We start from the raw sequence: 27204 nt of genomic DNA on the forward strand, positions 1-27204 counted from the left end.
ATGATAAGAACGCATTATTACTGTGAATAATAAAATTCCCTTTCTTCCTCAGTTCGATGTGAAGCTGAATACTGCTATCACATCTGTACCATTAAAGGACATGTGTAGATAAGGTCGGATCACAAGAAACATTATTGATTGTTGAGTTACAACCCCGGGACGTTAAGGGTGCTTTCATACTTGGCTTGTTGTTCGGAAACCTGAGGCGTTTTCCCCCTAGATCGGTTCCAGTGAACACAGCGTCCGCACGCCGTTCCAGCACAAATCAACCGGGCTGAGAGAGGGTGGTCTCAACTATTTCACAATTTACCCACAAACCAAGCTACATAACCAGCTTAACCTGATGTGTCGTCTTATCATCATTTTTTTTAGGCATTGCAATAAAAGCTACTGCCCAAACTAAGTCAAACTAAGTTCAATTACAAAATTGTAACATATTACTCCCTGAATCGGAAACAAAATAAAGGTATGAAAGGACCCTAAAATACTTACTTTATTAAGAACTCTGCCCATAGCCTTTATCACAATAGAATTGGCACGTATACCCAGGATTTTCGAACTTGGGGGAACCCAAACTTCCGTGTTTAAAGTCAATAGCAAGTCAACAATTTTAAAAGCGCTCATAAAACTAAGATGGAATTAAAAGTTGGAGAAAAAAGGTTAAACCATTCAGTGTTGAAATTACCCCGGAATTTGCATTGCCGAGGCCGATTTAAAAACTTGCCAATTAAACACATTGATATTCCTCTTTTAGACTCTTGGTTGCTTTGCAGCTGATGATGGAGGACTGATCATCCCACTTTAAGTATGCATAATAGTACATGATAGTAAAATGTCCTGCAATTGGTCAAAGGCTTTTTCCCTCTGACCAGATTTTCCCACGGCTTTAAACAGAACATAGAGAAGGTGCAGAAGTCTGGTCGTCTCTTAGCTCACACGATTTAAGCTATCCCGAAAGGTTGTTATGTAATTATACTTAAATAAAACCAGACATGTTAGCCTACACCAGCTTTAATACAGCTGAAGCCAGGCCTGGTTGTCTTCCCCCTCTACAGCTACAAATCAATCTCCCCAAAGTGTCAAACTATTGCTTTAAAAACAATTATCTTGCAATATGCATTACAGACAAACAAGAGAGACTTGCAGGGTCTACTGGCCTACTGCAGTATGGGAGACAGGATGTGACACGGGAGCTTTCAGTGTCTTTGAGATTTGTGCACCAGGGAAAGCCAAGGCGCGGAGAAGGGTGTTTGTTTGGGGTGCGCGACGGAGGATTAGTCTTGTCGGCAGCGTGTAACCCTGACTGTGTCGCTACTCCTCTTCGCCACTACACACTCCAGCAATCAGGCAGGCTGCCAAACAAACAGATGAAGTCAACAGAGAGATGTTTCCTTGTGTCTTCTGAGATGTGACGGCAACAGATGCAACACTGACACCGACGCTTGACACAGTGTGACAGCCCTCTGTGTCTACACCGCCGGCTTCCACTTTGACTTATCCTGGAGGAGGAGGGAGGGAGTTGGGGAATGACACTATGCACATGATCACACACAAGATAATGTTTGTCAGCAGCAACAGCGCTGTCACCGTGTAAGAGAGACAAAGACAGACAACCGGGGGTTGATTTCACGGCGCAGTCATGTTGCGTGTGCAGTCCTCGGATGATTTCCATATGTGGGGAGGACGTCGCAGTCACTTTTCAAAGTGAGACTTTGATTTGGTCTCTGCATGATTCAATCTCCGAGGTGAACTGTGGCCATTACACACCGCAAGGTCAAAATCCCATTACTTAAATGCAATTTCATCCGTGATTTTTTTTTTTTTTCTTTTTTACAGGCCCCCCATCCCTCAAATATATCTCCACGTTGCCACCCAGATAGGCAAAGTGAAAGCACTGCATGCTGGTTAACGGAGTTCTTGGCTTTGAGCAGCTGTAGGGAATGGAGTGAGGGAGAATCTGTATTCAAGTAATTACAGTCTGAGGGGGCTCAGAGGTCCTCTGTGATTACACATCAGCCCTGTAATGGATTCAACACTTATAGACGGAGCGAGAGAACTGCGTTCCTTACCCTCCCGTTGCAAAAGCAGGGGACTGGCGGGTGGGAGCAGGCAAGGTGGGGCGGGGTGGGTAGGTATATCTGCAAGATGGATTACGTGGGGTTTGCCGAGTTCAACATTGACACAGATTCATCGTAAATCATTATGCCGGGGACCCGGAGTGATTTCTGCATTAGGAGCAGAAAATAGAGTTCAGCCAGTCAATGAGGGAGGGCATATTTCACATCAATCACCGCCACACTCTCATGTTACCCAGGCTTAAATCTCACTTATACTGTTACCAATAGAGTTCAATGCCTATGATGGCAATCAGCAAGACAGTCCACTAACAATACCCCACTGACTACACAGGCGACTCGGCATGAGGCCTCGCTGCCATTTATTTAAAGTGAATTATATCTGAATTGAAATGGAGAAAAAGTAAAAGGATGGCGGCACCAAGGAGGCAGTTGAGAGGATAGTTCTGTTGTGTGTACTTTTCACTTTTCAGTTGACTTCTTGCAGCAGATTTATTCGTGTTTGTCATGAGGTCAAGTGAAAACGGGGCCTGACATTGTACGACTTACTTTCCTGTTTTTTGGGATAACACTTATACTACATCAACATTGACAGATTTGTCAAAAGGACGTCAATCTTATTTGTTTGCTTCCACTTAACATTGCAAAACGCACACTCTGACGTCTGGTTTGCCCATTTGGTCTGCTGATAAAAAAACATGATGACACAAGATGGCCGCATCTGTGAGGCAAGTACATATTAATGCTAATTTTATGGAAATTATATAATATATAATTATCGCTAGTATAAATGTTACACACTGGATCGTTAAATTAATAATTTTAGGCAGCAAATGCACATATTTCCCCCCCCCACTATATAGCCTATACATTTCAATGTTTATCCCTAACTTGTTTAACTGTTTAACTTTAATGTGAGTTATGTATGTCTGTTTTTGTTATTTATAGATTCATGTTGCATCCTTTTTATGAACTAGATACTGTTACATTCCAGAATAAACACTTTTAAGTGGACATTCTGTGAACTATCGTCATCAATATCGTTAAATTAGGATATTGTTTTATAATTCTAACCCCTATGGAAAAGTTTTTTGTTGTTTTTTTCACTTCCTTGACCTGCCCCCTCCTGATCAGCCCCCCAGGTCATATGGTTCAAGTTCTATGATTGCAATAATTGCCATGACAACTGAGGAAACTTTGACTTTAAAAACATTTAAAAACTTTGGAAAAAGTCCCAAAGTAGCACTTGGATAATTCATACTCATTCAAACACATTTTTTAATGTAAATGTTCTCATTTTTATTTCATTGAACTTCTTAAAAACGACTTTATTTTTGGTTTTGGTCACCTTGTATTTGTGTGGACACATGTTAAGGGAGGGCTTTGCTGGAGCTGAGCAGGGAGAGGAGCTGAGTGGCTCCACTGGCTGCTGTTGCTGCTGGAATCCGGATATGATGAAAATGTTTTAGACGCAACAAACTCAGCAAACTACCGCCACTGAACATTCGAGGCGTCGCCAGGATTGTTGTAGACATTTTTCACAACACCAACAAACGCTGGACTGGTTCTTAAACTGCACCAAAACTAGCAAAGAAAGTTAGCATAAGAGAAGTTTTCTTTTTCTTTTTCTTTTGGCGCTGACTTACTCTTTCACCCAGTTTTTCTTCCCTTTTTGTTTTTTTCTTCGCAGCGGGGAAATAGTTGGAGGAAGGAAGGATGGGAATAAGTCAGATTTGAAGCAGAGGGAGTTGACATGTTTGAAAGGTAAGTTGTGCTTTGTATAAACAACGTGTCCGCGCCAGCTATAAACAGCACTTAACAGGCGTTCCGTCGCTATTTTTGATAAGGAAAAGAAAGGAAAAGGGGGAGTGTGTGAAGAAATGGACTGCACATGGAGCTCCTCGACAAGTTTATGTAAAGAGAGATAGAGGAGGGAAATTTCCACGGAGTCTCCGACGTCACTCGCTCTTTCTCTTGTGTTTTGAGTTTGAATAATGAGCCGCACAGTGTCCTCGCGCCTGACCTGACGATGACGATGCTGCTTTTCACAGCGCCGACGGCTGAAGGGTGAAAAGGGAGGAACGTCTTCGTCTCTGTGTGTCCCCGAAAAGACGACTGTCTCATGTCCAAGGAGACCGTCCTTCCTCCGGATGGGCCAGCAGGGCCAGAGAAGGGCCCTAAGCAAGAGACAAGTCCACTGCTACCTGCCTCACACGGTAAGGACTAGGACAGGCCACAAACGGGCATGAAAAACATGAAGTCATTTACAAATATGTAAATGGAGTGGTAGGACAGTGAGCTGGGACAACTTCCTATGTGTAAATATGTCCACATTTGCCTTTGTTCACATTTAACTACATGAGTCCTGCTTGGTTTGACACCCACAGACAGACAGACAGACAGACAGACAGATACATGAAATGTGGCATCAAACCAGCATTCTGATGGAATTCTTCACCCCCAACATTTGCCTCACAGATGAGTGAATGTGTTTAGCTTGACAGACTCCCTAAGGTCTCACATCTTCATGATTCTAATATATGTTTTGTAATGAAATACGACTGTTAGGTTTCACACATGGCGCGATGTCTAATTATAAATCACAACACAATCGCAATATCTGTCAAAAGTAAGTGCAATATGATTTTTTTTTCCTCACCATATGATGCAGCTCTGATGGATCGTAACTTTAGTCATTTAAGTAGGACATAGAGGTATGAGAAAAGCACAATAAATAACAGATTAAAAATGATATGTAAGAACGACTTTTGATTAAGAAGTGCATGATTGGAAAAGGTATATAAAGACCTAGTTAAGATAGGATCAGTAAGCAGTATCATACATGCAACTAGACAACAAGAAATTACAATTGAAGGCAATATGGTAAAAATAGTGGATGAAGACCAAAGCCGTGGTTTGTTTACTCCGCTATGGTCAACTGAGCATCTTTGGTTTGTGGACATTTGAGAAGATCATTTTGAGCTATGGAAAACAAGATCAACAACTTTTGCGATTTTCCATCTGTGCATGTCATGATAAGTTGTATAGAAAAGCAAGTTATTTGACACTGAACCAAAAACGGCTCCATTGCAGGCTGTTCTGTTTTAGTATAATGCATTGCTCATATGCACACCACGTTGTCTCTTGTGGGTGTTTGTGAAGGTTTTTTTTTGTTCTTCCATTTTGCTTTTGCACAACACGTGAAATTGTGAAACTGTGATTATATATATCAGCGGCACGTCCTGTCTGTCAAGACGTCGTGTTTCCCGTACGATCAAACGTGGGAGAATTGGTAGAAAAAGGCAATTACAGAAAGTGAGACAATGATTTCAATAATGGGTCACTGGTGCATATCAGAACTTATCAAACGTCTTGGGACAATATCGGCCTTGTCTTCTAAAATTATGTTTTTGTGACTTGCAGGATACATCAGTATCTGTGCTCCAGTGTTAAGTGGTAATCATGTTTTTGCTTTTTTCCCCCTCAATAAAGGCTGCGGAAACGCCCTAGTGACTATTAACAGCAACCACAGCCAATTATAGTTTTTAATTAACTTTATAGTTGCCCCTAAGATTATCACATGTAAAATAAGCTTACCCCCACACCCCCTTTTCATTTTTCTTCAAACAAGCAATGAACCGTTAACCATCCTATTTATACCAAGCATCATTATGGCACTGTCAAAAAATAGCAAAGTAGGACAAAGTAAGCAATCACTGAGGCTGCTGGATTGCGAATGGATTTTTGCTGGACCTTCAAAGGCGGTTGCAGGAAAGACTGAAATTCCCCTCTCTGGGGACTGTGGATGTACAGAGAATAGGCCAATTTATTTCTAACTGTGATCACTAAATACTGCAATGCATCACACAGTACTGCTGCTATCGCAACTGCTGTTGTCATACATCAGCTCCAAGCTGAGGTATGTGCCATATCTATCTCGAGATATTGGCCCGCGGCCGCACGTTCCGCTCCTCCTTCTATCGCTGCTTACAAACAGAGAGTGTTGTAGCTGTGAGACAAACACATCAGGCTCTGGTAAACATGACTGTTAGGTTTCACCAGGGCATTCTTCACTAAGAGAAAGTGGCTCAAGATGAAGTATGTTACTGCAAACTTCAAGGCTTTGAGGAAAAAGATGGCATAGTAACAGGCAGCAGGCACCAAACCAGTGAATAAAGTCCATGTGGAAGGTTTATTTATTTACTGAACAAAGCAGCAGTGTGCCATGAGCAAAGCGTCAAAGTCGAGGAGACCGAAGGAATGGCTTAGAGAGATGAGTGAAACTGTCTCTCGTGTTTATGCGCAGCTATCAGGCCTGGAGTTCCTGCCCACATACTTTTTCCAATTTAGATGAATGCAGCCTTTATGGCAGTAAAAAGCAGCAACTTGGCAGGTAGAGCACACCCGGGAGCAGAGGGAGAGAAAATGAGATCCAGAGCTCTGGCACGGCCTTCACCTGAACCGCCCCATCGTGTTGTGCATTTGCCATTTGCCAGTGCCCTGTGTTTTTTCTGGCAAACACTCTCAGTGGCTGCCGCATCCTTTGACTCATCCAAGTGTCCCTGATATTTTGTCCACTGTGGCTGACCCTTGTGTTGTTGCTGCATTGTGTAACCTTTTTAATGTCTGTGTAGGTTCTAATTCTCCCAGCGCATGGTTCTCGAAAGGTCTTTAAGTCAGCAGCAACTCAGGAAGTTCAGAACTGAAGAAGCCTCTTGGATAAGAAGTGAAACATCCTCATGAAATCTAGGTCTTGTTCCGACGGATTCAGTGATTTATGAGGGGCTTGTTCAGTGTTTTTTGTTGTTGTTCTCCTTGGTCTTTGTGAACAGAAACAATGTAACATGTTTTGTATATTATACTCTATCAGACCTGACTGAAGGAGCGCTTGTGTGTGTATATAACTACTATGTTCACGTGAAACGAAAGAAACGTAGCCAGACGACGTGAAATCAACCCCCCCATGTTTAATACGCAATACCTGTGTGATCCTAGATGACCGCGACAGTGAATCGTCAGGAAGAAGGCCATCTCCCAGGAAACCAGCCACTGAAGGACCAAGTCACGTGACAGGCGAGAGGCCTAATTATTCCGAGCCCGTAAGAAGTAAGTTACAACAACCTGGGAAAGCTGTGGGCGGACAGCGGGATATCTTTGTGTTATTTTTAGTGATAAACAGCAACGAGCTGTTTTAATTAGAGACAGTCGAACTGATTAGCATATTCTGCTTGCACGCTGAGGTGATTGAATTTAACTGCAGTGGATGTTTAGTGATGTTTTATTTAACATTTTAAATGGTTCGTAATTCCAAATGCGTCCAAATTGGACTCCGTGCTCCGGCTGTCAGGAATAGTTGTTGCTTTGACAGACGCACAGTGTACATGAACAAAGCAGGGTCAGTTAGCCAATGAAAATATTAGCTTCATTGTTTCCAATAGAAATAACGTCAAGCTTTTACAAGTGAGTAATAATATGCGTGTGCTCTCATTCTGCCTTATTGACCAAAACATGGCTTGTTTCTCCTTGTGTTGCTTCTCCTTCCAAACCCTCAAACTTGAGCTGTGGAGTTGGGGAAATCCTGTTTGTGGTTTTGGCGTTCGCCATCTCGATGCACTGATTGCATCTGAGACACGGTGTTTTTTTCCAAACATTTACCTTTCTGGAAAAGGAAACTGCATCAGCTGTTTGGGGCATTTTTTTTTTTGTCTGTACTCTCTTTCACCTTTTAATCAACATCAGGTGTACATTCTTCCTGTCACTGAGCTACCATAGCAGTAACATTTGTTTTAGAGCTTACCGTCAAAGCTGACTTTTTGTTTTCTTTTTCCTTTCTAGGTAACTTTTAAGCACATGTTGTATCAGGAATAATCACAGTGCTCTTTGTGAACGTTCTCCGCTGCAATGAGGTCTTACAAACAATCATTTGCTATTGAACTGCAGAGTTTTTAGCAGGTGTAATTAAGTCTCGATGCACTCTTGTTCTGTTTAATGACGTGATACCGAGCTATGAATTGCAGGTCACAAAAGGAAATCAGGTTTGCGTGTGCGCTTTTTATTGTTCCTATGCAGAGTGAGATGTGTCAGCAAAGGCTAATAGCAGCTGATTGCTTCCATCCATGTAAGTGCCCAGCTATAAAACAGATTATGTTTGCGTTAGACACAACAGTGCTTTTGTTTCTATGCTGTCAACATTTCCAGGGTGCCTTTTCTTGCCTTTTTGGTATTAGGCTTAATGACTTGCCAGTGGGGTGTTTACTAAAGCAGTGAGGGAAAGGGGTTTGGTTGCAAAAGGAAGAAGAAAAAGAAAAAAAAAAAAGATTTTCTGTCAAGAGGTCTTTCTAGCTTGGCAGGTGTGTGGTGTAATGCACTTCGGGCGAGAGGCATCCTTTCTTTCATCTCGGCAGATACAGTAAGCCCCCGTGACAACAGTTTTGCGTTGTAATTGAAGGCACCCCCTCACCCCCAAAAGCACACATGCACAGACTCTCTTGCACCTATGCATGCACACAGATGGTCTGGTTAGGGAATCTTTAAAAAGAGGATATGCTACTTGCCTTTTGAAGGGAGTTGAAAGTACATCGTGTCAAGTAAAGACATCACTACAACACTTCATGTTTGTGCTGTGATAATATCTGTTAAAAGATTGTCTATCTCTGTCTTGGTGTGGTTAAATCAGTTGGCTTTTTTTTTCTTTTTTTTACATTCACAGCTCAGATTAACACATGTGTTTCTCAGTGGTCAAAAAACCTGTAAGAATGTGTTGAGATGGCATTTACTAACAGCATTAGTGGGAACGCAATGCTAAGAGGTGCATTCATTACTCATTACCCATGAATGATTTTCATAAAACGTACTTTCTTCTACTTGGGACGGTGCCAGATATTATTTATTGTGCCTTTACTTGGACAAGGGACCAAAGTAAATGATACAAAATAGTAATGACAAACATTGCCACCAATTTCTGTTGTGTTGTTGCTGTTCTTGTTTTATTCCTACTCCCAACCTCGTTTTGTTTCTTGCATGGTTGTGATGCCACGTTTCACGCACGCGTGACACAAGTGTGAGAAAAACACCACAGACCAACAACTGGCAACTCTCCTTCTTCTCAGGTGAAGTGAAGAAATTAAGAAGCCTCTTAAGCAGAGAAAGAGGAATTCAATACAGAATCGTGCGCTTGTCTACATCCCGATCGTCAGAGTTTTTCCCCTCGGCTCACTCTGATTCAAAGCGTGTGTACACCACGTGCACGGTGACTTTTCCGAACAAGTGGAAGCCTATTGTAAAGTTGCAATAACAGCACATATCCAGTTACGTTTCATGAAAATCATGTTTTGACAAGCTGTCCCATTTAAAACCGGAAAGTAAACATGGCAGTGGTTTCACTGTAATTTAGAACACATTTAACATGTCTTTGTTGCGCACAACATGAGCGCGGAGCAAACACGGCTCAAAGGGTAACTTCATTTTGCCGTGCATTTGCAAAAAAAAAAAGTCATTAGATATGTGACCTAAAAAGCTGAAATGCCTGACATTGTTTTTCTGTGTAGTTGGCGAAAGAAAAAGCTGGTGTTGTTGCTCATGGGATTGTCAGACACTGCTGCTTGTTACTGGAAAAAAAAAGTACAATTCTGCCCTTCCTGTAAGGCCTTTGTCAATGAACAGTTCTTCTGTGGTTCCACCATCCTGGGGGAGGAGGGAGAATCGTGTGGGGGAGACAGACATTCCTCAAGAGACCGTTCTTGGTTTTCAAACAGCTGATATCTCCTGCAAACAGGACCTGAGCTTTCCAGTCCCTGACTTGAAATAAATTGCCACCACCCAGGACCGGTTTTAGGAATTTAATCGTCACATTATTCACTGGATTGTCAAATACTTTTTTTTTTTTTTTAATGGTTCTGTGGTTGATAAAGATGACCTTACTAGCTTCCAGAGTACAGGTCTGTTTTTTATCTGAGGGAAATTCTGTGGTGAAAAAGGAAGGTCAAATAACATGACTCTCTTTTTTTTTTGAGAGAAAGACATTAGTCTGACCTTTGTGTGAATCCCTGATTGGGCTCTTTAGTGGCACACCTTCAAGGTTATTACCTGTGCGCAGAGCTGACCTTTCAGAAGAGAATTTGTGACCCCTAATAAATGCAGTAAAAGGGATTGTTTAATGGGCGAGTGTCTTATACTTACACCTGTCTTGCAAGGACAGACTCCTTGACAGCGCAACAATTAAGATTCACACACAAAACTATAACGTGTTATGATAGTCGACAATTTGCAGAGTTGGACTGGAGATAAAACAAAGGGCAAGTGCCTCTTCATCATTTCCATCATCAGCTGTTGAATAAACACTGGTGGACTGTCACACTCTGCTTCAAGTTACTTCGGCACTTTAAGACGACATTTTTAACCCGGGATGTTTTTTTTGTTAGCTTCAGAAACTGTGTGGTGATTGTTGTTATGCAAGATTCATATCTTAATTATAATCCTCAGAGCCCTGTCTCTATGGAAATAATGTGTCTAAAGCTGAGACCTATTATAAACGCAACCATAATTTTCAAGTGATTACTTACCAGTGGGTCATGGAATCAAAAACTGTATAAATAGGGTGAAATGCTAGTGTAGGGGTTGATTAAAATGGCCATTGTAATTCTACCTCTGTTGTAATTATTTTCTCATTGTCTTGGTGCAGATAGATTTCATATGGGAAATTTCAAGTGTGTTAATTAGCATATTTTACCCAAAGTGCCCGAGCCTATTCACAGTTAATTTTTTTTGAAGATATTCAAAATACTTGAGCCAAATGATTAGATATGCATACCTCAATTCATGTACTGAAGTCTTTTAGGTGATTATGTTTGATAGGCGGCAACATTTATGGATGGCGAGTGTGGAGGAACGGTGAGGATGTGGATGTTTGGCGAAATCATGCCAACACCAGTTGACCCTCGGTCTTATAGATGTATGGGCAGGTGATGATGACGATGGGAGAAAACCATGTGTACTGTGTGAAAAGCCACCAAAACAAAACGTCTTCCATTTAAAACTGAAGCTGTGGTGAAGTTCTGAACTGCTGATACATTTTCAGTTAAATGCACTAGGTATTAGTAATGTCACTGACATGATTTTGGCTGGCACTATGATGAAGTTTTTCCAGTTGGAATTTCAAAGACCTCACTTGCAACCAGGCTGCTATTGGATGATACCAGCTGTCAGTCACACCATTGTCCACTCATGTGGGCCATACCCAATTGTCTTTTTTTTCCTGTTAATGGGAACATCATTAAAAAATTAACATTATGTGCCATTGTAAAACACACAAAATGAACAATCGAGACCATTAGGGAAAATATTTACTGATGTCTTTGAGTGTCTGCTGTTCACACATACAGCCACTATGGCAGGGTTTCTGAATCCTGGTCCTGGCGACCCACTGCCCTCCATGTTTTAGATGTTTCCCTGCTCCAACACACCTGATTCAAATGGTCAGCTCATCAGCAGCCACTGCAGAAGCCTTGATAACGACCCATTTATTTGAATCACCTGCGTTGGAGCAGGGAAACTTCTAGAAATTGCACTTCTAATAATTTAGAAGACTGTGTTTAAATAACTCCATACACCATTTAAAACAGGTGTATGTCCCTGTTCCATTTTCCAAGCTCTGTGTGCTTGTGACTGAATGGAACAAGAGGGAAGCAGGAGACTGAATCCAATTTAGAAATTAGAATGTGTATTGTTGTTTTCTGTGCTACTTTCCATTAAACTAAGTTTTGATGGGCTGGGCTGAGCACACTCTCATGCTCATACCCACCGTAGTTTCATTGCCTTTCACAAGTGACTCACAGTGAGAGAGGGGGGGAAAAAAAAAAATCAGCTAGTTCAAATGAGAGCAGCGCAGGGGGGATTACGTGGCCTCTAACAGGGTTTTGGCTTCAACATTAAGGTTAAAACCCTTTTCTATTACTGAGATCTCTGCTGATGTTGCCCCCACCAGCCCCCGACCCCCTCGAGCTTCCAGCTCCTTGGCCTCTTCATGTTTGCAGGTTCACTGCCTCTCTGCTAGGTCATTCTGTCAGACCCCCTGATCAGTGGAGGGTGACCAGGGACCAGGGAATGGCTCCTGTCCAGACGCACAGACAGCCACAGCAGACACATTGCCCTGAAGAGTGTGTTACACCCCCCCCCCTCTCTCTTTCAGGCTAGAGCTAAAATCGATACAGGCGTCTCCGTGTTTAAAAAGCCACTCAGAGGCATACGAGCAACTCTGCCTCAAAGGCTGATCTCTCAGCTTAAGGCCTTGATTGGCATCCTGAAGAGGTGAGGCGCTGACCCACAGCTGTCCCATTAGTAGGGGGTTAATGTTGAGATTGATGCTGAGCAAATAAAGGAACTAAGCATGTGGATATTTTGATAGACCGTCTATCCCCTTTCTGACCCAGAGTTAGACCTCAGCTGTATTCTGGCTTTTAAGGAGTGGTGGCACTTGTGCCAGATCCTCCTCTCTGCCTCCAGTAGTTACTGTGTGTGCACACTGCATTTATTTGGTGTGTGTGTGTGTGTGGTTTTCCCTGCGTCTGCTACTTTTGCACGTGTATGCCTTTTCGAATGTGCGCATGTGCAAGCCTGCGCGCCTGCTGTTGAATGAACAAGTGACTTTCCCGTGGAACTTCAACTTCAGTGAAGAGATTTTTTTTGAAGCCGTTGGAATATTTGAGTCATCGATGTAACTGAAACTGAAAATACCCCCACTTCCCTCCTCTTCTCTTCCCCTTCCTCTCCTGTTCGCTCCCGCTCTGTCGCTCAGTTTGTGTTTTTGAGTCATCGGCGAGGAGAGGGTGGAGTATGGAGCCTGGCAGTTCCCTCAGGCCTGCTCTGAGTCACGTCATAATTGATCTTTATAGAAATTGTGGCAGCTATCCCTGTAACGCTTAAATCTGTGCAAGATTTGCAGCTTTTTTAAGATATTGCAGTCGCACACATTCGTCTGTCTTTGTACTCCACTTCTTTCTTGGAAGTTAAGAAACAGATGAGGGAGAATGAAAGGCGTTTGACAAAGCTTCGTGCAGAATCAGGCTTGTGCAAATTCATCTCAGAAATGTGGAAAGGAAGAGAATAAGGCGCCATTTAGAGACTCTCACAGCTGCCAGGTTGCAGGCGTTGATCGCTCCTTGATGTCTTGCGCTCTGCTACATTAGCAGCACTGAAATTAGTACCATGCCAAATTCCACACAACAGTGGGGAGAGCAGAGACCTCTGTGGCCGGGGCTGGTCTGTGAGGAGGTGGGCCGAGTGTGAATGACTTCCCCTCAACATGATTCATGTAAGAGAAAATGGCACCTCATTGGGACTTTCAGTGATTTAGATAGCAGTCAGACATATTAATCTGAGAAAATGTTCCATTTTTAAATCAAAGGATAATTGATGAACCCCCCCCTCCCTTCTTTCTCCACCTCCTGTCATCCCCTTTCTATCCCTTTCTCTCTCTCCCACACACACACACACACACAAACACACCTCCTGCACTGAGCACACAGAGAGGTTCCCGTCGTCAAATCAAGCTCTTGTCTTTCAAGTTGCCTTTGCTTCTGTAAAATGTAATTAAACAGGACAAGGTCCGAGGGGGATTATTTCTTTCCTTCTCAATCAGCAGCAAAAAAAAAAATTTAAATTAGGAAACCCCTGACACTCCACTTCTCCCTTTTGCCAGATGGAGTTTGTAGACGCGGCAGTGGTGATGGTGATGGTGGTGGAAATAATAATAATAACTGCTGTCTTCAAGTGTCACTTCCCCCTTCACACGTTTGAAGCAGCCAAATATGAATGACTGTTATGGGATCGGATAGAAACATAGACAAAAAAAAAATGTGATGTTTCCTGCTTAGCTGAGATGCTACACAATATGATGAGCAGTGGCAGGTGAAGACAGCTAATATAGTTCTGTTGGAGGCTTCCATAGCACACACCCACACACACATATAGGCCTTGTCACTTCTGCTGATGAAGATCCAATATCAGAGCGAGTAATTTAGCTATCCTCAGCAGTCATCACCGTCATGTAAGAAGCCATCATCCTTATTGTATCTTGGATAATTGCAAAACATTACTGGTGTGTAGTAACTGACACGGCCAGGATTGCTGTCTGATGCCCAGCGTCTCTTCTCTCCCCCCCCCATATATGTTAGAACAAGAGACATTTTTGTTTGCCTGTCAGGTCACTGTCCACCCTGTGCAAACGCTCAAGACAATACCACGAGATTGGCCAGACACCCACATCACTTCACTATAGAATTGCAACTAAAAAGTCATTTTTAAAATCAAATTCTAGGTCTTGTAGGCTTCTTGGTTGACAGTTGATGACGTCGCCGGTTTGCTCTCGTTGCATCATCACACTGCCGATCGTTGCATTATGTACAGTGCAAGTCAGGTTTATGTTGTTGTTGTTGTGAAGATGATCCTCGATTTGCTTGTATGTCTCTTCCAACGTGTCCTTACAGACAATAAAGGAAGTCCTTGTCCCAGAGTTTGGAAGGTCAAACGGTAAACGAGGCTTTGATATGCCCAAGGAAATTTTCAATCAGAGCCCTTTGTAATAACATTCATTGTACTATTTTCCTATCTCTGTGTGTCCCTCTTACTCGCTCTGCAGTATAATTCCCCTGGTTTTGCGTCTATAAATATGGGCAGGGAAGATGTATAATTTCTAATGAGAAAATATATCCCTTTGGATTGAAAGGCAGGAGCTGCCCCACGTGCTGCTGTTTGTTAGGAGGAGAGATGATACCTCGGGCTGTTTTGGCAGAGAGAGGAGGGGGTGGAGGCGGTGGTAACGGGGAAGTCTGGCTAGGTCATTGCACATTTACAAATTAGCATTTCAATCATGCAGGTAACATGGCCAGCCGAGCAGAAAATATACATGTTTTTCTAATACAATGCACAAAAAAGATAAACAAAACACTGGTGGAGTTAGAGGAATTAGCATTTCAGAGCTAACCGCCGCTATGTATTCTGTGCGCCTCTCTTTGGGCCTTCAAACTAAAAATAAAAAGCGTCACATCTGTGCTCATATTGAATTCAGTGTTAACTCGCAAACTCTTCGCATTGTGTAATCACGACTATTAGGAGAGATAACGGCAAGATCTGGATTGCGGTGTTTATTTGGCTGACGTGATATGACATTTGAATAACTGTATGCTCTTTATGATGGGCATTCTAATAAGCCTCGGCAAACACCTTTTTGTCTCTGTCTTCCTATTTCCCTCCGTCTCTGGGGCATTAATATTAAAAGGACCGGGCTTTAGAAACACAGAGCTTGTGTGGTTGTTCAGTGCGCGCCCTCCTGCTTTACCTGCAACTCTCAGCGAAGCGGTGTGCAAATGAGAATCTTCATACTGCCCTGTTTGACCTCTGTGTTATATTTTCATGTTCTTGACTATTTTAAAATTCTTGTTTATACAGCTCTGTTTCAACTGACATGCACGCATGCATATTCCTTCCTGGTAGGTCTGCCTCCCTGTGTGTGTGTGTGTGTGAGAGAGAGTGAGAGAGGAGGAGAGATCCAGTAGGCTGACACATATGTATGTACACTGCATGTATGTGTGCGCATGTTTCCTCCTCTGTCTTTTGGGTGCAATTTCCAGCTCCCCCCTGTAGGACCTATTTTCTGTGACAAAAAAACGGAGGTGTTTATATACTCCGTTTTACATACAGAGCGATCCCCCCGCACAGCTCTGGCACAGCTCCAGCGCTCTCCAGGTACTCCGGTGCTTGGTCCCTGTGTGGCGCAGACACTGAAGACTCGGTGACAAATGGCAATTATATTTGTGTGTTCTTCATGAATCCATCAAACACTGGCCTTTTAAAATGCTCCCCAGATATTTGAGGCTGTCAGCTACTAGTAGCTGGGACCAAATTGGGATGCTGCTTAGACAGTCAAGAACTACTCACCCCCTAGTTTCCTCTGTGATGTGTGTGACAGCGTGTGTAGGGGAATACCATGTTTTATTCAACTACAAATGTACACCCTCAACAGTTGTTGATGTGCTAGAAATAGGGCGGTTATGAGTCCAATTTGAAGTGTGCATTTGTGTCTCTGGGCACGCGAGTGTGTCTATGTGTGTGTTCATCCAATTGTTCCTTCAAAACAACATTTTATGTTTTAATGCGACCTGTCAGCCATTGTAGACTCGTTTATCTCAGGACACCTTCCCCTCTCAAAGACGAGTTTGTTGTAACGGCACAACTTGCTTATATATATATATGTATATGTATATTTTTAAACTCACTGGAAGTTCCCCATATCAAATTTTGAAGCAGGATGTATTTCTTCCTGTTACAGGATGTAGCAGCGGTGCAGCAATTTATTGAAAATATTATATCCTCGGATGTGGAATGGAACAATACAAAAACCTAATTAGTGTAATAATGTCCAAGCTTGTGTGCTAGAAACTTAAAGAAGTTTTATCAAAATTCTATGTCTATGTGCTAATTAAAATAATGTGATCATTTAGTGTGCCTTTATATGGTGCAAAAATGTACAATGGCTGTTTGTCAATACATTATTTTAATGCTGCCCTTTTTAATCTATATTTCTACTTCTACAACTCACCAACCATAGGATGATTCCAGTAGAACTTTGCTGCATTTCTGCTTTTTTTCCCTTCATTATATCTTCATTTGTCTCACGGTGACTCCATAAGTCTGTCATTGCCATCTTTGACAGAATCATCATTATCATGATCAATGATTATGAATATTATTCCTCCGTGTCCATTCATCTCCGTCGGGATAAAAATAAAAGTCTGCGACTGTGTCGAGACTATCCAAGAACCTGCCACTGATGTGCACCACTCTGCAGACTTGAAGCACTTTTTAGGGGTTTTGCAGTTGTGTCAGAAACCTGAGTCGCTGCCTGTGCACTCTGGGTTTTTACGTGGCGGTTTCTTAATAACTGTTTGTACTTTGCTAAATTGAAGGCTTGACTTCCTCAAAGGGAAAGGTAATTATGCCTCCAAGTCTACGTTGGCCTTTTTGTGCATGAACGTGTGTCCGTGTGTGAGTCCATGCGGTTAGTTTGCTTAAACCTAAATGGGCACAACGAGTGTGTCATTACGTCAGATACTATGGGTGATTGATTTGTTAAGGAGCTACTGCTGCGTTGTATTGAGCAGGTGGATTATTATTATTTTTTTTTTACTGCGCGTTGTGCTGTTTGTGCCCGTCTGGTCTTTGCAAATGAGTTCGGACAAGTTAATCATTAGATTGTAGAGAGGGAATTCCCACGTTCAGCCAAATAAATGTCAGCTCGTGCTGTTTTTGTTTGCACATTAAAGCACAAGGCTACATCTGAGAATCGAATTATGGTAATTTTCTGTTGTAAATCTGGCGGTATAAAAACAAGGGTGCCAAGAGCAATTCATACACCTTCAGTAAGAGGAAAATGGGAGTTAAGTATGAAAATAAGTCTGACCTGCTGCGTGGTTTGTTCACTGTACATCACAGACAAGTGATGATTCATCTTCATGTCGTGTTTTTTCCGGATGATTACAACCTTCAGCTGCTCGGTGAGTGACTCATCTGACTGGCGACTGGTGCAATGAGACACAATTAAAAAAAATATTATTTATTTTGAAAGTAATCCTTTTACAACATCCTCCATCTTACAAACAGCATTCTTAACCACCCCAGTATTGATACATAGACATTTTTCGAATGCACCTTTAGTTTTCTTTATGATATTGGTTAACCCAACAAAAAGAAAAGCAAAGAAGAGAAAAACAGTCGCAACTGTCAGGGGTGAACCTGAATAACAACAACAGATGTAGAGTCTCCTTGTTAGAAGGCTGTAGTCTCCACACATTGTCATAGGCAGAGTGAAAGGCTTTTGTCTCGTAGAGAAGGAAATCCATCAACCTGGTCTTAAATCACTGCATAATGAATTCTATCGCGTGCTACCCAGTTGTCTAATTCAAATTGCATGAAATCCTGATCCCTTAAGTCTATATTTGTTTATCAGAGCAGCATGCCAAACCTGGAATGAGGAGAAGGGAAAACCCAGAGTGTGTATTTAATTGCTTTGTTTTACATCCACATGCACGTCCAGCCTCTCCCAGAGTGAGGTGTTGTTAAAAAGCACAAGGCCCGATTTCCCACACTCGCTCCCCCTCTTGTTAACTGTAATTGCACTTGTTGGTGAGCTGACAGTCAGAAAATAGAGATGGAAAAAAATGACCAGTATCATATTAAAGCTTTACTGCATAAAAGGTGTGCGTGTATATTTGATGTTACTATTTTGCCTTTGTTTGGTTTGTGAACAGAAACAATGTAATTTCATGTGTGTGCTGTGTCTTTTCATTTGAAAACGGGCTACGTAAAACAATACTATCAGACCTGACTCGGAGAGCATATCTGTTTGCGTACACTGGCAATGCAGGGGTGGACGTAGGGAATTAGATTTGTACTTTTCACGAATCAAACCACACTTTTTAAGAAGCAAAAAATCTGTTTAATCGTTCAAAAATATTGTATTTTATTGTTTGAAAATACACTTGTTCTTTGCGCTCGTTGATTTGTTCTTTGCGCCGTGTTTTTTTGTTTGTGGGCGGGCCTTAGGAAGCTGCCTGCTGACATCCGACAAAAAAATTGTAAATATCTAACATTTGTCAGATAATAAACGTTAGATATTTACAATTATTTTGTCGGATGTAATTTCAAACAATAAAATACAATATTTTTCAATGATTTAATCGATTTTTGCTTCTTAAAATCTAATCATATAGGGACTGGGTCAAGTTTTCAAACTACTGAACATGTTTTTGGAGCATTAGAATTAACTTCTCAAACTTTTCAGGGGAGATTCTTTGTGTTTTCAGTCATTGTTGCTGTTGACGCCATCTATCTTGACAACAACTCACTTCCTGTCTCCAAGGAGACACAGCTATCCTGATTTACACTGAGAGCTGATGGGCTTAATTGGCATTTTGTGAACGCGAATTGGACGATGGTTTGAATTGAAGATGGCATTACGTAAAAGTTACACCCTACAGTTTTAGGGTTTGTGTTCACTTTGTAAAATTTGTTGACGGCTGTGAAACGCTACGCTAGCCTCCCGTCTAAAACCAGCTATATACAGTATCTGAAAACTGGAGGAATCCGTAGTTTGGCAGTGACGTTTTCATATATCCAATGTATATAAAGTATGTATTGAATGGTGAATAACTATAGCTTACACAGACAAACTTAAAAGGAGATGAATAATTCACAAAATCTCAAGTTAACCATGCACTGGCGGCGTGTGCACATGCACCGTGGCTCTGATGTGAAGGGAAGGAGTAACTCCCAGTAGAGCTGAATGTGCAGGTGTTCCTCTCAGTAAAATGCCACCTCCTTTGCTCACTAACATCCTTTGCCTCTTTTTTATCAGACAGGTCGCTGTCTCCTGACTTTGTGTGGCTGTCACACATACACTCGCAGAGACGGGTTGAGGCCATCTCTGAGCTTTCAGAGGGAAGGAGATCATTACTGTTGCAGACAGCAGCTATTTTGTATATGCACAGCATCACAGGCGCTCTTTCTCTTTCTACCGTGTTAATCTCTCTTTCTCTCGTTTGAACTCACCTGGGTTCTGCTCCCGCAAATGTCTGTCTGCCTCCAGCAGTGGCTTTTGTGAACCTGTCACATATAAGGTTCCCGCTTCTCTCTGTCATTCCGGGTTGAAATGTTTGCCATATGATCGATATTATGATGTTAGGAAGGGGTGGCAAGGTTTGCTGAAAATGATTTTGCTGAGAATGGTGTCTCCACTGGTGTTCGGTCGGAAGGAATTGAACATCACAAGCAACAGTGACTTTATATGTGAATAAAAGATATGAAGTGTAAGGTGCAGAGAGTGCGGATAAAGTTCTTTCTCAGTTAAAGTAAAGTTTGAGTGTTTAGCCTCATAACAGTGAAAGAAATCCAACTCTTTGTCTTCCGTAAAAAATAGACACTGCTCAGTAAGTTATTTAACTGAACAGCTTTTGGTGCTCTTTTATTATGAGGTCTATTCCTTTTTATTTCAAACCCTGAGAAGGATGAAATACTTCAGGGAAGTTCATCATATAAACAATATTTCAGTAGAACTCAATCCACACGTGCAACGTTTTACTAAACAGTAGTAAAAAAAATAAATGGTTTTCTTATTCATGTTTCTCTGCAGCTCAACCTCACTCCGAGTCTCAACGGATACCCTCGGAGCTCGCCGAGGGAGACTCTGCCAAGGACCAAAACGGCTTTCGCCAGAACAGCACTGGCGTGCCAGCACTGAGTAATGGCAGCGGAATCCACCCTGGCATAGGCGGCGCCGGGGCCACACGCATGTGCTCCTGCGGTGCCAATATCAGCACGGGCGCCGCGAGGGGATCAGACGCGAACACGAAGGCAGCGCCGTCCGCGCCGACTACAGAGCAGCCCAGGAAGCAGCCATCCACGCCCGTGTCTCAGAGGATGCAGAGGAAATTGAGGTCCAGCTTGTCAGTCAACAGTGACAGCAGCAGACGCAGCAAAGGCAGCTCCACTGGGTCACAGAAAGCACCTTTACCAGAGGGTGAGTATTCACACACCAGGTAATAATGACAGCTAGTAAAGTACACACACACATACACACACTGACACCTGTACTAACTTTTCTAACACTTGTCATGTGGCATGCTTCTCCGTCTGCATCTCAGATTCTGTTGGTTATTAATCAATTTAATCTTCTTTGACGCCAGTTGGGTAATGTTGATGTGTGTTCAGTGCGTCAGTTACATCTGTGTTCCTACAGTGAACAGACAAACAGACGGAGGCATCACTGTGATGGATAAGTAGGGTTAGAGGCAAGATAATAACAACACAACAACTGTGCTGAAAAAATACTTCAAGGGTTTGTGTAGTTAATCAAAAATGAAAAAGAGAAATGCAACAACCAATTTTTATTGCACCATAAGTTAGTTTTGTTCGTAAAATGGAAACAATTCTGTACTTTTGTAGAAATGTATAAATATCTTGTGCGGCATGATGGGCAAAAATCACAGTTAAATGAGACCATTCTCAAATGTCTTGGCAGGCAAACCCCTGAAATAATACCTTCTCTACGATATTGATAATAAATTCTTAGCTCCTCTCACCTTTTAATGATGGGAGTGCATGACCTCCCATATTTATCACTCCCGTCAAGCAAATGACATTTTATCCCGCTCCTGTGGTTTTTATTTGCTTAAACCACAAGTCAGAGAGTCCTTTTGCCGTGCAGGGAAGCCATCACTTTGTCAGGTGCAAGGCCGAGGTGAGTCCAATAATGAAGGCGGTCTGCTGGTCTTTTTCCATTGGGGAGATAGGTGTGACCGTCTAACGAGGCCGGAGAGCACGGGGTGCCTATTAAAAGTCGTGACCAGCTTTCTTCAGGCTCCTCAAGCCCCCTCACACCTCTCTGGACCCTTTCTGGCTCTCCCTTCCAACCCGTCAGCACCGCCCTGGTTTTCATTAACGGGACCCCGTCGCCCCACTGTGCATGTGTTTGCGGACATGCATGTGTTCCACAGCCCGTATAATACTGAAGATGCAGTGAGAAACTTGGTTGGTTTAGTCTTTATTTACAGAAACGATACGGTTTTATTTGTATGCTGTGTTCATTTGGAACATTTGGCTCTGTCAAGCAATACTATCAGACCCTCACCCTAATGGAGGCGTGTGCTATGCTGCTGTATGTATGCTGACCTAAATCAACTCACTTCCTGTACACAGCTTGAGAATATCGCCAGGCAACATGAGATCTAAACCCTGCCACACTGAGAAATACAAATACATGGCATGAAATTTGACAGACTTGTGGTTTTGAACGCCTTTATTTATTTCATATATGAAAGAATGGGTTTATTTATGAAGGACTTTCTATGTTTTGAAAGGATTTTCATGGGTCTGGCAGAATATAGCTGAAGACCGTCAAATCTTTGATTGTACTTTACACTTGAAATATCGTCCGCCAGATGTTTTTCAGACGCGTCATGTTTTAAACATCTCAATTAGTAAAGAACAGAAGAAAAGGGGGCGAAAAAAAAAAACCAGAAGCTCAACAAGTCTGTCTCATTAAGGGGGTTTTTGTGTTGCTTATTTGCAGACATGAGAGCTCTTAGAATCAATATGTTCACTCTTAACTATTTATTTCCCCCAGGAAAACAGCCAAGCTGTTGTGTTTGAATGTTTACACGGATTAACATAATCTGTTTGCTTGTGAAATTAGCCTCCTAAACAGCCCCCTGAACACAGGAAATAAAAGGCGTAAGCTAGCATGAACTAGCTCTGGGGATTGTGCCGCTCCTTCTGTTTTCTTGGCACATGCTGTTGGCAGCCGAGCCATTCTGCGATAACACTGCGATGTCTGAGGAGTCATTTACCGCCGCCGCTTTTGTTTGGCAGGGTGTCGGTCGCCTGGGCCCGGTTCCAAACCTCTGTGTGTTTGTCTGTGTTGTTGAAGTGCTCGTCCTTGTAGGTTTTTAACTTAGTCGTACATTATAAACACACTGAATCTCTGCTGTCCAGCCCCTCATCCTCTGTTCTTTTCACCCACGTGTGCCTCCTGGGCCTTCCTTTTGGCCACCAAGGCTTTGTCTGATCAATCTCGCTCTCTTTATTTTTGTCTGTCAGGCTCTCTCTCTCTCTGAGTTTGAATGTTTTGCACAGCTTGCTGCTCCGAGGCCCATCCAGCTTGTTTTCTGTCATGACGCTGCTCCTTTTCTTTTTTTTTTTAGCTTTCCAGATGCCTCAGACTATTTCCTTAGAGGCACAGGACGTTGCTTTTTTGGCCCAGCAAACCCTGGGCTTCATCGCCACTTGCTGACATTAAACAGGAGCAGTGTCAGTGTGTGCTGTTCTTTCTGTCTGTCTGCTGGTTGGCTTCACTCATGTGTCTCTGTCTGTCTATCTCATGTTTTCATGTTGATGATGTACCTTGAGTCCGGGCTCTCTTGTGTACGCCGTACGACCCCCTCGCTCCGTCCGTCTTGCTGGCTTCTCTAAGATCCAGATTAATCGTTGGTGTTGAATTATACATCCAAGTGAATAGCTGAGATGGCTGGCCGCTGCTTAATGCCTGTGTACTGTGTTTATATCATATTCAGTCCACAGTTTCATTCTGATCACTGGCGTGGCTATACCCTCTGGGTCCTTCAAAGTTTGTTAGGCTGAACTTTGAGGTTTTGTGTGTGCTGTTGTGGCTGCGCAGTGTTTATTGTTCTTGTTGGCATTTTGTAGCAATGACCCGAGTAGATTGCCAGAGCAGAATTTGGTCCGACTAAATGTTGTGAACGTTTCCATTCACAGCTACAGTACGTAGAGCTATGGTTGTAGCTCAGCAATTGAGCTCCTGTCCTTGACACAGTATACAAGCAGCTTGTTGTCCTCTCACAGACAAACAACTTTAGCTGGTGCTCAGTTGTCATTCCAAGTAGGGGTGGAATTTCCTGATGAGAAAATAAGTAACATTTTCAGTAAAATATGCAGTTTTTGCTCTTTTACAATAGTATTTCTATGTATGTAACTTGCTATCGACCAAATATGAGTTATATTTATTTATATACACATTATAATTTTATTATATTTTTGCAATCTTATTTTTTTTTGCCTTAACAGTATTGCCATTTTACCTTTGCGTCCATTGCTGCGATACACAGGACTCACGGTGAATCAGAAGTGAATTAAACATTGCTTAATCTTCTTTACAAAATATTTCATTCTTTTTACTAATATTTCTGGGTCAAAGATTCAACTGAGCACAAACACGTCTTTTAAAAGTCCGTCTTTTGTCAGCCGCAGCACAATTTTGTCTTTTATCTTTTTGACGTCCCGTAAACGTACACAGCGTTGTTTGCGCTAGCTTGAAACAAGTCCAAAATCCGCCCGAGAGCCCTGCACGTCCACCGTCAGATGTTTCAAAGTGCAGATATTATTCTCATGCATCTCCCATCAGTGCCAGTTTCATGGCCTCAGATAAGGATAATAAGATGCATTCAAACTTCAGGCACCCTCACAGACGCTCAGATACATCCACACCCTTGCTCCTTTCATGTTCCCTTCTCTATCTTGTTTGTATCGCAGTCGGCCTGTGCTTCTGGTCAGCTCTGCACCCCTGAGCACCACAAAAATTGGAAAAAAAAAAGGATTCCTCTTCTTCTTTGATTAATCAAACATGAGCATCCAGCAGTCCTGAGCTTGCCTTCCCATGCCGTCCACCGCGCTCTTCTCCCTTTCGCTTTCCCTCTAACCCAATCAGTAACAGCTCTTCTGACAGCTCGAGATGGCCTGATGAAAGTTATGCTAATGCCGCCCCTGTTTGTAATGCTATTTTTCTGCATCCATACCACATCATGTCTTTTTAACACTCCAAAGCAGCAGTGCTCCACTGGCCTCGGGTTCAGAAAGGACACAGCAATGCAATGAGATTATGCCGGGAAAGATATTTGGATGATTTAGTGACTTGGATGCAGCTACACAAGTTGAAGTGTGGAGCACCTTGAGTTATGACAACGAATATGATCTCTTATTTAAATAGATAGTTATTGTTCTGTATTAAATCCCACCCTGGCGCCCACTGCTTTCCCTCTGCTTTATTTCAACCCCAAAGCATTACTAAGTGACCAGATCACTTTCTATTTACAGTGCTGTGATAAAGGCTGAGAAAAAAACACCCAGTTGTATTAGTGAGACGACTGCTTTTGTCTGATCTAGTTGAAGTAATGTCGGCAGCTTTGAATCCTCTCCACATTGTGTGAGGTTTTTTTCTTTTTACTTTTTTATCACTGTACCTCCACATCTGCTTTGCCTCCTCTTGACAGTGGGGCCCGTTTTCTTTTTGCCGGGCAGAGTTTCCACAGTTACTCCAGTTGTTCCACTGTCTACTGTTTTCCACCACCTGGGGAAAACTGCAATAGCTGCTGGGGAGAACAAAAAAAAAACACTGTCCTCTTCCTCCTGTTTTGGTTGTGCCATGGTGGACACACTTTTCCTTTTGTGCTACAAATCGAGCCTTCGTTTTCCTGGGAGATTTCATTAACAGTGACAGAAAAGCCTTGAAAAGCCTTGCAAAGATGACACACTAACACAACCCGGCTCACTGACTAAATCATGTCAAGTCTGGACATGATAGAATGTTGTGACTACTTTTACTGAAAAACACGTTGATAAGGAAATATGTTGAAGGGAAAAACAAAGAATTGACCGTGTTCATGCAAGTCCGAGTATAACTTGTTTTTCTTGTATTCCGTTACCTCTTCAAACCAGCCCAGCAGCGTTTTTAATGAAGCCATTCAGAAACAGACTCGCCATAGTTAATGGGCACATTGGTAATTTAAAGGGAAGCTGTTGCTGTGAAACAACAACCCCGAAACCCTTTGGCAGCAACCACACAGAGTGAAGAGGTTAAATGTTAATCAGAGGTGTGAGCGTTGCCCGCATTAATCCAACTATTTGCCGCCGAGGGACTCTTGGACTTCGCTAATCATCATCCTTGTGTGATCAACCTCACCGTTTGCATGATAATGCCAGCATTATTTAACAGTCCGTTAATCAAAACTGCAGAAGAGGAATTTATTTCTTAGTATTTTTCTTACCTTCGTCACCCGTCCCCCCCGCCAAGTTAGCCGTCGCCCTTTTCGCCAAAGCATGCCCTTCCCTGCTTACTCACTCCGCACGGCTTTTAACAACAACTTTTTATATGGAAATGAATCGTAAAAATGTCTTTTATTTGTAATTTTTCTCGTATTTATTTAACTGTACAATTTGTCACCCCGGCTGATTTGACGGCGGCCCAGACTGCTGCGTCCACTGCATCCTGGCCTGCCTCTTCTGCGAGTTCCTGACACTCTGCAACATGGTGGTGGCGCAGGCCTCGTGTGGCGCGTGCACGTCCGAGGCGTGCTGCTGCTGCTGCTGCGGCGACGACCTGGGCGACGACTGCAACTGCCCCTGTGACATGGACTGTGGCATCATGGATGCCTGCTGCGAGTCCTCGGACTGCCTGGAAATCTGTATGGAGTGCTGCGGCATCTGCTTCCCCACATAGGGGGCACCTCCGTGTCTCTGCATGGGATAACTGGACCCCGGGATGAAGGAGAACGTATAGAGCGGCTGTCACTTTAAATTCAGCATTAAACACGAAGAAGTGTGTGTCTGCTTGTGTGTGTGTGTGTGTGTGTGTGTGAGATGGATTTATGTGAATTCTAATGACTGGTATTGGCGAGTAAAGATGTATCGACACTGGGCTTCTCCGTAACAACCAGCTCAGCAGGGATGATGAGAAGTAACTCCAGATATATGAACATTAATTAATAAATCTTTAGTTGATAATAAGTTTATGTTATGTACTCTCTGGAACAAAAAGTAGTATCACAGGTTTTATTATTATTATTTTTGTTATCAGGAATAGTGTTTAATAATCTCCAATACTTTGCAGTCTTAGTACTCTCACTACAACACTGTAAAAATGCCGAAGTGATGCATGCTGTATTTTTGCAGTAGGCTTTCATTCACACACCATCGACTGTAGCACTGTAAAACAAATCAAAACTGGTGGAAAAATGATCAATTCTATCATTTGGTACATTCCTACACTACAAGTAAAGGCAAAAATGATGACAATATTGTCACGGATATGAACTGCACAAAATAGTATAGTGTATACTTGGAGCGTCTCATCTTAATAACGCCATTGTGATTTGGTTGACTCTGAATCTGAATCTTGGTTTGACTGGAAGTTTTGGGTCCTCATATTTTCAACACAAAACATTCTCACCAGTTTAATGTACAGTTAAAATAGATTGCTTATGTCTTTTATTGCTTTCAAAGCCCTCCTCTACCGTAAGAAATCGACGATCCGGCGTTGCCAGCTGACATACATGCTGCATGAGCGGTGTGATAAGAAGTTTAAAAAAAAAACAGCAAAACAGTGACCCTGGTTACACACATAAGCGCCTTTCGGGTATCAAGCCCAGTGACATCACAATACAAAAATGGAATAATGAACTGTCACGTTGAAATGGTAAACTAATGCAGGGTAAACGCTGTTTTCTCCCCCCGCCCCGCCCCCCCCCTCTCCTCTCTTCCTTAATTCTGTATATCTCGAGATGAGGTCGTG

The 27204-nt window shown here is 42.5% G+C and overlaps 1 protein-coding gene across 1 annotated transcript; it reads left to right on the forward strand.

Moving 5' to 3' along the window:
* Window positions 1-3462: 3462 nt before the first annotated feature.
* On the forward strand, window positions 3463-27007 carry mdfic (MyoD family inhibitor domain containing). Its single transcript, XM_044021463.1, has 5 exons — window positions 3463-3839; window positions 4127-4291; window positions 7071-7181; window positions 20257-20643; window positions 25883-27007. The coding sequence occupies exons 2-5, from the start codon at window positions 4198-4200 to the stop codon at window positions 26131-26133; spliced, it is 843 nt and encodes a 280-aa protein (XP_043877398.1). The 5' UTR covers window positions 3463-3839; window positions 4127-4197; the 3' UTR covers window positions 26134-27007.
* Window positions 27008-27204: the final 197 nt, after the last annotated feature.

Source organism: Solea senegalensis, linkage group LG3, assembly GCF_019176455.1.
Source record: "Solea senegalensis isolate Sse05_10M linkage group LG3, IFAPA_SoseM_1, whole genome shotgun sequence".
Taxonomy (NCBI): domain Eukaryota; kingdom Metazoa; phylum Chordata; class Actinopteri; order Pleuronectiformes; family Soleidae; genus Solea; species Solea senegalensis.

What these genes read in the sequence shown, in the direction of transcription:
- mdfic (XM_044021463.1), top strand. Translation starts at nt 4,198, where the DNA reads ATGTCCAAGGAGACCGTCCTTCCTCCGGATGGGCCAGCAGGGCCAGAG. An exon ending in ACTGCTACCTGCCTCACACG is followed by an intron (nt 4,292 to 7,070) that starts GTAAGGACTAGG and finishes GTGTGATCCTAG; the next exon opens with ATGACCGCGACAGTGAATCG. An exon ending in TTATTCCGAGCCCGTAAGAA is followed by an intron (nt 7,182 to 20,256) that starts GTAAGTTACAAC and finishes GTTTCTCTGCAG; the next exon opens with CTCAACCTCACTCCGAGTCT.